Source organism: Gambusia affinis, linkage group LG17 (genome assembly GCF_019740435.1).
Source record: "Gambusia affinis linkage group LG17, SWU_Gaff_1.0, whole genome shotgun sequence".
In the NCBI taxonomy this organism is placed as follows: Eukaryota; Metazoa; Chordata; class Actinopteri; order Cyprinodontiformes; family Poeciliidae; genus Gambusia; species Gambusia affinis.
The window spans coordinates 368250-380333 of NC_057884.1; the positions used below are offsets into that span (position 1 = coordinate 368250).

Below are 12084 nucleotides of genomic sequence, written 5' to 3' on the forward strand. Positions count from 1 at the left end.
AAATGCTTAAAAGCCTCCATATGGGTGCAACTTTATTATTAATTGTCACCATAAGTTTGACTGCGGCAGCAGGTACAGGGCAGAAGAATGAAGGAGAATTAACTGTTCTGGGGGATTTACCAGAAAAAGAAGATGAGACACATGATCCAGAGACAGATTGAAGAAGATGTTACAATAGTAACTTCAAGCTAGCACACAGTAACAAAGACACTGGAACGACATGTCTTTGTGAAATAAGAAAGAAAATCTCAACACTGCATATATCAAGTATTGTCAAGTAAAAAAGGAAACATTCATTCAAAGTCAAATGCAGGTTGCATTAAAATAAACAACCCTAAGTTACTAGATCAAAACTGCCCAATAGCTTGGTGTTACATCCCCAGGGCAGTCTAGGGGTCATGGGAGGGGAGCTGTAACAATAGATAAACCCAGGAAAAAATGAGGAGACAAAACCAGGAGGGTAAGGTTAAAGGTTTATTGTTTAAGTGTGATGGGAAGACATCTCAAAGATGAAAAAATAAGACCCTAAAAGGAAAGAAGAGGGAGAATGACAACCAAAACCAGGGTTTCCAGCAGAAGAATCCTCCAACACAGGTATCACCAAGCTGCAGCACACATGCTGCCCAATTGGCCAAGAGGCCCTGAACCTCAGTTTCCCAGCTAGCTTTATACTCTGCTAATCAAGAGGCAGAGTGAAACCAGCTGGGCCTGCTTAACCCACCGGAGCTCAGCAGCAACCTAATTGGGGGGGAACTCCCACATGCAGCCACCACTGCATGTAACACTTGGCTAGCTGATTTGTGCTGTCTCTGATTATTTCTGACAGAGCATTAATTCTGCAGAATACATGGAGGAGGCAGAGATTTTTTTTCCACAGATTATCTCATGTTAGGACAGCAAAAGTTTTAATGTACATGTTAAAACTTTTTTTAAGTTACCTGCTGCAGCTTTAAGGAGATGTTTAGTGTGAGCGAGAGTTCACTGTCAGGTGGATCGCGAATGGTGCTACATCTGTGAAATATTGCATCTCAGTAATGTGTAGCAGCAGCCCAAACGCAAGAGCACAACACAACCTTCTACAACACTAGCTTGAAGAATGAAATTATTTTTGGGTTATTGTTTAGCTTGCTGTTCTGACTGTCGTGCTCATTTAGGTGAGTGTTGGCAGTTGTGAGCTGTTTTACCTGCTACCTGACCACTGCGGATGTCTTTTTTACCTGCATTGAGCCTTGATATAACCATGTTCCATCAAGTGCTTGTTTGTTAAATGTCATATAAAATTTTTTGTGTTGATGTATTTTGTGTCGCAATACGCAAAGTTCCACATGACATTGTTTATTTGCTGCCGCGAGCTTATGCAATGTGAAAGAAAGGGGAAGATACACTGGCTTCTCCGGGCTGCGAAGTATGAGATGCAAGTGATTGTTTTTGTGATCAGCAAAAGAGACAGTGATCAGCAATCACCAATCATACACTTTTTCACGGAAATCAGCTAATTATGATCTGTGGCCAAAAGGGCGAAGGTTATATTTATTGTCCCTCTAGAGCAGGGGTCTCAAACTCCAGTCCTCGAGGGCCGCAGTCCTGCAGTTTTTAGATGTGCCACCGGTACAAAACACTGGAATGAAATGGCTTAATTACCTCCTCCTTGTGTAGACCAGTTCTCCAGAGCCTTAATTATTCTATTCAGGTGTGGTGCAGAAGAGGCACATCTAAAAGTTGCAGGACTGCAGCCCTCGAGGACTGTAGTTTGAGACCCCTACTCTAGAGTCTAGAGCAGGAGTACTCAGATATAAATCTTGAGTCAAAAATTCATTTATTATAACCAGTCAAAACACAAGCCGGAAAATCTAGTTTCTTTTTACCCAAAACAATAAGCATATGGATCTCCTCTCTGTGCAGGGTCTCATAATTGATTATCAGACCCATTATGGTAGTATCATCTGAAAACTTTAGAACCCTTTTAGAGAAGTGGATGGCTCTTACTCCTCTAACAGGAGGTAAGAGGGTGATCAGAGTAAAAAGAAACGGACTATTCACTATTCACACATTTCCTTCGATTGGTGCAACCCCAAATATTTTTCAATTGCGCTAATTAGAAATTTTTAACCAAATTGGTCCCACTACAAAGCCTTGCCTAAATATACTTTCTTGTACCAGCATATAGACAGAACCTTTTGTTATACAAGTCTACAGGAGTCATTATTCCATCAACTTATTCAGTATTTGTGCTCCACACAGTGAAGGCAAAGAATTGAAAGCCTTTCAGTGACTGGTCTGCAGGAAAAGAAAGAAAAACAAAATGGTTGCCTTTGTGACTTTTCCCAGTTTTTTGAGAGTTCCAATAATAACATAGGTTTCGTGGAACATTCATAAAGACACAAGCAGTTGCTGCTCACAGTTGCATCCAAATAATCCTAGTGCTTATTCCATGGTAACCGAACAGAGCTTTAAACAGAATAACGCAGATTCAAGACAAAAGTCTAACAGAGTAGATTTGGCTTAAAAAGCTTTGATTTGACATGTATATGATCGTACCTGTGTTTGTTACTTGACCGAAGTGTCTGTTTAATGTTGCAGTGTAAAGAGAGAATGCGTCCAGTAAAAGCAGCCCTGAAGCAGTTGGACAGACCAGAGAAAGGACTGTCAGAGCGTGAGCAGCTGGAGCACACCAGGCAATGCCTCATAAAGATTGGGGACCACATCACTCAGTGTTTGAAGGAATATTCGAATCCTGATCAGATCAAGCAATGGAGAAAGTTAGTTTTTACATTGGATCTGTTGATTTTCTCAAATCAAAATACTATGATAAATTTCAATGCAGGGACAAGAGTTAATTGATAGTATGTTACAGATTCTGACCAAAGTGGTTAAAGTCATTGAACCACATGACATTAATTTTGTTTTACAGGAACCTGTGGATATTTGTCTCTAAATTCACAGAGTTTGATGCAAGAAAACTACACAAACTCTATAAGCACGCAATCAAGAAAAGACAAGAAAATGCCCAAGTATGTATACTCAATGAATTAAACCTTATTCTTCTCCTCTTAACATTAAATGCTTAAAAAGAAAGGTAACAGGATCTGTCTTATTAAAGATTTTTCACTTGTCATCCAAATGACCTGTTTTGGTCTGACCATGGTTGGAAGTAACAGACTTGATTGCACAGACATGTTCTGTGGAGGTCTTTAAAGCAAATTTAAGAAAGACTTGTTCACTCAGTGCTGTCTGTTTTGAATCCTGTTGTCTTGTTTCATTGGATTATTTGCATTGTTTTACTTAGTTTTTTGTCTCCTTGTAAATGTGCAGTGCTTTGTTTGAAAGCCCTTTGTAAATTCATTGTCATTAGGCCCGAGCAGTGAAAACACTGTGAAGGCTTATTGTAATTGCTCCGTTCCTTATTATGCTTTCGTCAAATGAATTGGCTTTTTGGAGGCTTTAGCATATTCAAAAACTGACCACACTTGACTCTAAATTGTCACACAACTAACATTTTCGGAATCCAGAGGAATCGTAAGTGGGTGTGGCCAAGGTTCTCTACAGTGCCCCCTAACGTGAGAAAGGACAAACCGTAGTTCAAGATCAGAAACTCGTTACATGGGTAGATCCCCCGCCCCCAAATTAAGAAAAAAAGTTTCTTAAAATATCCCCTAAAATGTAGACAAAGCTGGCCATTTTGGGTCAAAGGTAAAGTTTTTGGTGATTTTTAAATTTTACTCACATTGAACTTAAACTCCTCCTAGGGATTTTAAACTATCAACTTCATTTTTGGTCAGGATGCAATTAAGGGGTGGGGCTTTAAAAGTTCTGAAAAAAATTTTAGTTTTCATATATTTTCAAGGAGTGAGGCAAAGTTGGCATACTCGCCAAAGCAAATGAAACATTACAACTTTCACATAAGAAGGTCAATTGGCACCGACTTTGGCATGAGTGACCCTGGTTGGATGTTTGATGATCCTATGTCATTATAGTCTGATGTCATCTTATGTGATGACATCAGTGGGGGTCAGGAGCCCCCTCAGAACAAGAAGTGACTATTTTTACTTGGAAAGCTCCATATCTGACCTCCTTGAGCTAATCAACATGATCTTGTGTCTGAAGACATGTGAGGTGAGATAAAGGTAATTTTATTTATATGCACATTTTCAGCAACAAGGCAATACAAAGTGGTTTACAAGAATTAAAAGGAAATACAATCAAAACAACAAACCAAAAGAAAGAGCTAAAGAAGAAAAAGCTATTAATGTTTATTCAAAGTAAATAAACTAGATACTTATACTTATCTACCAACCCTGAATAGGAGTACTCCACAGTTTCTAAGTAATAATAAAAATTAAAACGTTTACTTTTTCTTTTAGATAACTAGTTGGTCTCACTTGATTTAAAGCACAAATAGTTTTCATTGGAGGGGGTGGCAATGGCAGCGCAGCAAAATGACAGGTGACGGTGTTGCCATACGTTTGGCCCTACACCAAGCTACACCAAACTCACAGAGATTAATCCTTGCCCTTGACAGGAATACAGTCCAATATTTGGTGGGCGTGGCCTAATTCCTCCACAGCGCCCCCCAGAATATTTTCAAAAATCAGCCCCAACCATACTTTGACCGACAATTATTACTTTGTTATACATGTATATTATATCAGGACATACAAAAAAGTCTCTTGGAGCCATGGTCCAAACCCAACAGGAAGTTGACCATTTTGGATCAAAACCGCCACCTCGTCTTTTTTTGACATCGTATCTAATTGAACTCGTCCTACAGCTTTTGAGACACAGGTTTTAGAATCAGTCAGCACAATCTTTAGGCATTGAAGGTAAAAAGTTATCCTCGGAAAGAAATTATTTAATTTAATGCTTTTACATTGAATTAATAACATTTGTTTATATTTAGATTTAAAAAAAAAAAAAAAGGAAATTACAAAAAAAATTTTAAATAATTTGCTTTATGCCTAAAACTTTTTTCTATTTTTAAAGTTCAGAACTGCACAGACGCCTGCAGGATTTTATCGGGGGGCAGCAGCGCTTGCAGCTGTACGGCTGCACACACTCTGCCTACCTGAAAAATTTCAGAAATTATTCTTTTGCTTTTTTCTTAAAGGAAAGTCTTATTATCAAATCCTCTTTACAATTAACAAAATTGTGGAGAAAAGAAAGACCAAATGTGTCAAAACATCTTGTATGTAGCGCACGTCTGAGTCTGTAGGGGTAGGCAGCCAAAGCTTAAATCTTATTGGACAGTTTACTTTTGTTTATTTGGCGGTTTGGCGCTTTTTCTGTAAGCTAAAAATGAATGACAAGAATTTGAATGTCTCGTAGTTCTAAGAGCGGTTTGGATCCCTGTGGAGCTTTTTACCGTGTCTGTTCTGGCGGGTCGCCGGTTTATGAGCTTCTTTGATGTTTCCTGAAGTGGAGAGCTGATGGGTCACCAGTTAACTGACATCTGCCGCTCTTCCTGAGCGTCACGCTAAAACTGGGGGTTAAACAATTAAATCTAGTTGAAACGTTCCCCAATTAAGCAAACATTGTTGCTTCACCTTCTCCTCCTCTGGATGTCTGACATCACCTGAACCTGGGAATCTACATCCTCCTCTGTCCGTGGATCTCACGGTAGGTTTCGCTTCCATGTCTTTATTAATTAGCATAGTTTGTGTTAAAAAGAAAAAAAGGTTTGCTGCTTTAGTGGTTTAGGTTTGTGCGGCTTTTGTGCGACGCGCACATGATGCGCGTTGGAGAGGTGGTTGTGTTCTGTTGCAGGTCAGGTGCAGTGATAGTTTTGTACCTTCCGATCTGTCGGACATTTTTCGACATCTGCTGGTGTCAGCTAGCGGGTGACCGGCAGCTTTTAAGTTTGGGAAACCACAAAAAAAGCTAATAAACCGGCGATCCACCAGAACCGCGCACTGTAAAAAGCTCATCATTTTTAGCTCACAGAAAAAGCAAACTGACCAATAAGATTTGGGCTTTGACTGCCCTTTGAGCAGACTCACACTGATGTGGCTATGTACAAGATGTTTTGGCACAAAATAACTTTTTCTTCTCTCCACAATTTTGTTAATAGTAAAGAGGGTTGGATAATACAAATACAATAATTGTTCTTTTCTTTTTTTATTTAAAGGAAAATCTCAGTGCGTCCAGCTGTAGAGCTGCAATAATCCAGACTCTCAGTGACTTGTGGGCAATTTAGAATCACAGAGAAAAGCTCCAAAAGGGAAGCAAACTTAAAACTCTGAACTAAGAACTTCTGATCACATAACAATGAACTGAACTGTTGTTCGGCCCGTAAGCACAAACAACAGTCAGGACCCGTCCGCCCACCTGTAGGGTTTACCCTCTTGTTCACTGGGGTAAACCCACAACTTCCAGGCGTACACTCCTGCCTGATGCCTCTCTCCGTGGGCAACTCCAGAGTTGGAGTATGTCCAGCCCCTCTCAAAGAGACTGGTTCCAGAACCAGAGCCATGTGCCGAGGTGAGACCGACTATTTCTAGCCGGAACCTCTCAACCTCACACACTAGCTCTGGCTCCTTCCCGACCAGAGAGATGACATTCCACGTCCCAAGAGCTTCTGTAACTGAGGATTGGACCGCCAGGGTCCCCTCCCTCGGCCGCCACCCATCACACACTGCATGTGACCACCTTTGGCGCCTATCATGGCGCACATGTTTCCTCTTCTGGCTGAGCCCGGCTGGGCTCCTGGGAAAAAGCCCGATCACCAGGCACTCGCCATCATACCCCCCCCTAGGCCTGGCTCCAAAGTGGGACCCCGGTGACCCGCGTTCAGGCGAGGGAACATGAAGTTCAATGTTGCCATTCATCGGAGTCTGCCTTGGTGACCCTACCAGGGGCATGAATCCCCAGACAGCATGGATCCTAGGATCATTGGGGCACTCAAACCCCTCCACCACGATAAAGTGGCAGCCCAAGGAGAGGACAAACTAGCCCTCATTACATTTACATGGTCAATTAATAACATGACCTTACGTCCGTCCCCTTCCAACTGGAAGTCACCTCTTTTTTTCTGCTGGATGTCTTATTTTTACTTTATGATTCATATAGGTTTAATCCTGTGCCAAGTGACATACAATGACATGATGATTAATTCTGTCAATACTCAAATGCATCATTTGATTTGCATCAAACTTTAGAGGTTCCCAAAACTCAGTCATTTAAAGAGCCCGATAGCATTAAATTACAATTTGACTCCACTGCGCCCCCTAGGCTATTCTGTCAGTTATGTCTCCTTGCTACATCAGCTGATCTGCATAGGGTTTTGTGCATTGTCAGAAAACACTGTTGAACACATCGATGTGTATCATCTAGTGGACGGGTGCAGGAACTGCGCGAGACCGTTGATGGTGGTGAGCAGATAGGGTTGCTGGAGCTCCCACGGTTGCCGTAAGGCTGGAGCAGCACTAAGCTGTGAGGGTCATTTGAGGCGGATTGCAGCTTTAATTATTAGTATCATTTTTATTATATTATCATTACTATTATAAGTTGAATTCAGAGCAATGATACTATTAAGTCAATGCTGCACAATAGGTGTTATAAACATAAAATCTGAGGCCACCAGCTCTGTTTAGTTTTTGTTTTGATGGTTTCTCTCACTCATCTCACACATTCCTTCCCTGTCAAAAATGTGCACCAAACTTTTTTGTCTTTAAGAAGTATGTTACTTCCAGCCATTTTCAGAACTTGAAGAACACTTTTCGATGCAAGGTAAATCATGTTGAAGTAACAAGAAAAGTATTCTAATCTCCTAAGTATTTCTTGTCATGTCCTAGATAACTGAGAATCTGTGCCAGGGTGTTCTCATTTTAATAGAATATGACTATTGTGTCTTTAGACTGTGGAGCAGAACACTAGAACTATAAACACTCAAGGCTTTAAGCATGCAGGTAAGTGTCTTCTAAACGTATAATAAAATCAAGAAGCCACCGTTGATTCATTTTAATGCTTTTTGTGCATAGATGTTGAAAGACTGAAAGATAGCTCCCACCAAGATGACAGCAGCAGAGATAGCTACTGCTCAGACAGACATCAGCCTTCAGGTAGATACTCTGAAAGCAGCAGCAGCAATAAAGACAGACACGGCTCTGAGTACCACAAAAAGACCAGTGTGGTAGACTCCAGGAAAAGACCGTACTCTTCTTTCAGCAATGGGAAAGACCACAGAGACCACTATAAGGCAGACAGACAGGACAGGTAAGCATGAACATTCACACTAGGAGACACTTCTTATCTTTCTTAATTTTAAAGTAGAAGTAGAATAACAAATTGACCATTATTTGCCTTTTATGTATATATATATATATATATATATATATATATATATATATATATATATATATATATATATATATATATATATATATATATATATATATATATATATATATATTTGCCTGTCACAATAGCAAATTTTGCTGAGCAATTAATTGCCTCAAAAAGCTATTGCAATAGATGAAAATATTGTCTGAAGACCTTTGTACACTGGCAGGAAATTGCATGCATTATTATGTCATTTCCATAATGGATCCTCAGTCTCTATTAACAAAAATGTACTTGAATAAAAACACCAAAGTGTAAATAAATACTGCATTCAACCAAAAGAGTGCAGATTTTGAAATCTGTTTACCATATTGCCCTTCAGTAATCATTAGATTTAGATAAAGATGGAACATCGACTACCTGATGCAATAGTTCACAATACATGTTATTTCACACCTACATTTTTCCCTTATGACAATCTTAGAACGCTGATCGTTCTAAGATTGTCGCTTGTGATTTCATAACAGATCATCCTGTAGTGTGTGGTGTGTTACAGTAGATCATTGTGGTGCTCTGATCTAAATCAGGGGTTTTCCCCGACTGGGAGCCATTAAGGCAGCCTGTTGAATGTGACAGGCAGCCAATCAGAAAGAGGGGATGCTTTCTGAGGGGAAATTACAGAGGGGAATCCCAAACAGCTGAGCAACCCGAAGTCCAGCGGACATTGGAGATGATATGTGGAAACATTAATGTTTCTAAAACATTTCGTACAAAGAATATAGAAATGATGAGGGGAGGAGTTGGAGTGAAATTGTTACACAGTTGATGAACCCGGTAACTTTTCAGCTGTTCTTTAACATGACATAAATAGGTTACAATGATTTTCATTCATTACACTGACAGTAGAGCCACATGGGTTGCAGGTAGATTGTAGTAAATAATTGATTAATGCCTGGTTTTAAAATTAGTTAACTGGACTTGTAGCCATTATTTTGTGCCCATTGTTGGACACCACACGGCACGAAGGAACCCGATGGAACCGTTTAACTAGGATTTCTGTTGGCTAATGTGTGATCTCTCAGGATTTGAAAATGGGCCGACAATCGGCCAACAGCTCTAAGATGGTGTAGTGTGAGCTGGGCATTACACTAAGAATATGAGGAAGAGAGGGTCAGTGGAGAGCAGCGGAGTTGAGCCTTTTTTCATTCAGTGTCATCAACAGAAAGAAAAAAAAAATAGGCATTTCTTGGGGCAGCCGCTCTGTTTTGACGGTGACTGTCTGTCATAGGGCTACATTTAGGCCCTGGAGGACAGTGATTTTTCTGTACATTTACAAGTGCTTTCTATCTTCGGGGAAACATAACTAGTTCTGAAAATGATAGGATTTAAAAAAAAATAGTTCCCTAGCATTTCTGACAAAGTGGGTGGATCCCAGAGACACAGCCGAGTGTGGGTATGAGTGGCTGTGATCTGGACAAAATAAACACTTTTCTCAGCTTATCTACATTGTCACCATATTTACCAATTTTCAGACTCCTCAGGTGACTTTTTTTTTAAAACAACTATTACTAATAAAACCTATTAATGCTTTTTCTGTGTTGTTTTATGGCGACAACGCTCTATGGCTGAGCCTGAATGAGCTTCAACCTTTGCCATAATTACATAGTTACATAATTTGTGCATCCAGCTCATAAAACCACCAAAAACAGTAATTCAAAAACTTAGTTTAGGCTAATTTCTTCAGAGTATTCTACTTCTCAGTTTTTGCATAAAAAAGTGACATCCCTGTCTGTTTTGGAGGAAGTAGTCATACTATCTTCCTCCTGCTACAATCCTCCCTGACGTGATTTGAGTTGAACTTTAACTACTTTAATTTTGCTTTTTGATGGGTGGGAATAAATGTTTACCTACTTAAGCAGCTTGAACTACCATCAAAACAATATTTGTGATCACTAAAGTATGTGGTCAGTTTATACACCCCGCTTAGCATTTGTTTTTAAAATCATTTAGTTTGTAAATGTTAACTCATTGAGAAATCATAGTCACATATGCATTTGTCTTTAGTTATCAACTTTTCTTTACTATTATCTGTTCCAGGCTTACCCAACTGACTCTGATGTGTTTCAGGTATTATAACGACAATAAGCATAGGAAACTGGAGGAATTCCGCACCAACAGAGACCATCGGCAGGAGGTGAAGGAACTTTCTCATTCAGACTATCGTTCTTCCTACCGCTACCATTCAGACTGGCAAACAGATCAGAGAGCTTCAGCAAGTGGAACACGTTCTCCTCGAGATGAACGCTCACCTTGTGAGTCTCACTCACCATTTGACTACTCATCAGACCACAAAAGTACGCCTGAGCAGAACTGGAGCAACCGTAAGACATAACAGGAGTTGCTTGGTTATACAGCAACAATCTTAGACATGGCAACTCAGTAAATGCCTTTGGCTTATTAGGGTTCCCTGTCATGAAGCTGTTTGAAGCACTGTGTTTCAGTCTCTTCATTTCATGATCTCAGTAACAGTGACAGGGTCCTCAACCTGTGAACCCTGTCAGAAAAAGAAAACACAAAGGACTTGTTACTCCATTAGACTCTACAGCTCTCAACAAAATGTCGTTACTATCCTAAAGCTTGAAGTGGACATAATTGACCCTTTATGCTGCCTCCAATTCCTCCCAGCAAATGACACTGGATCTTATTTTTGACTTCCCTCAGTCCTTGTCTTTATATTCAGACTGAATGTGATCATGTTCCTTATTTAATAGTTAAGACAGTAAGATATCACTTCTCACGTGAACCTTGACACTTGGTGATGTAGAGCTGTCTGGTTTAATCCAGTATGGACTCAGGCTCAACACCTGCAGTACCTCATTTACAACATATTTTTCAGTTTTTCCCACCAGCAACTTTGTAAATTGTTTAATAAGATAAATAGAAAAATGCAACCTGGATTTTTTACATAAAATAATGCTTTTGTACATATTTTTTTATGTTTACTTCTGTAAAATAGTGAATCAGTGAACTGTTTCCTCAGGCTTATTATTATGACTCCACGTTTCTCTTAACTCAGGCTTTTTTCATCATTTTATCAGTGAGGTTTTTTTTGTCAGTAATAATCAGAATGTATTTTTAATGGGAATGCTCACTTTATTCACTACTGCAAAGTTCTTTAGTGTAGTGAAATGAAAAGTGCAAGCTGACCTCCATCACATTTTTATAGCGTAGTTTCAGCAAATGCCCCTGTAAGAATTAAAATCAATTTGATTTTGATTTTTTACTTTTCAATTTATTTTCCATGTAGGCAATAATATTGTCAATGTGTCTATGCAGCCAAGTATATTTGTTGTGAATCACCTAACTGAATGAAGTCACTGTTAAGGTTTAAACTTGTATAAATTTCCTATATATTTCCAAAGGAATTTACACTGAAAGTGCATGCATTTTTATGGGCTGTTTTTATATGGTTGTTTTATAAAATCATTAAAATATGTCACTGTCTTCAGATGCAAACTTTTTTTTTTAACAAACTGCTGTTTTACTCTTATTCTGTTTTGACTCATTGTAAGTTTAGTCAGTGACATCTGCCATCAGAGGCATGTAACAGTAGTTTCTGTACACAAATCATTTTAATCACGTGGGATTTCCAAGTGATTTTGAAATTCCAAATTAATCTTCGTCATCTTTTAATCTTAGATGACAAAGATTAATGACCTTTGTCATCTAAATTTACCTCAAGTCCAGCCTGTTCAGTCTCATAGCCAAACTGATTCCAATGACATTCTGTCTCAGCACCAACTTTAGATG

At 39.3% G+C, this 12084-nt stretch overlaps 1 protein-coding gene across 3 annotated transcripts in view; it reads left to right on the top strand.

Annotated features, from left to right (window-relative positions):
* Positions 1 to 11782, top strand: part of chd1 (chromodomain helicase DNA binding protein 1) — a 79203-nt gene extending 67421 nt beyond the window's left edge. For all 3 annotated transcript variants that reach the window (XM_044144099.1, XM_044144098.1, XM_044144100.1), the window contains exons 32-36: positions 2581 to 2759; positions 2912 to 3011; positions 7850 to 7901; positions 7974 to 8208; positions 10402 to 11782. In XM_044144099.1, coding sequence (XP_044000034.1) covers positions 2581 to 2759; positions 2912 to 3011; positions 7850 to 7901; positions 7974 to 8208; positions 10402 to 10666 — 831 coding nt within the window. In that variant the 3' untranslated portion in view covers positions 10667 to 11782. The remainder of the gene's footprint in view (positions 1 to 2580; positions 2760 to 2911; positions 3012 to 7849; positions 7902 to 7973; positions 8209 to 10401) is intronic.
* The last annotated feature ends 302 nt before the right edge of the window (positions 11783 to 12084 follow it).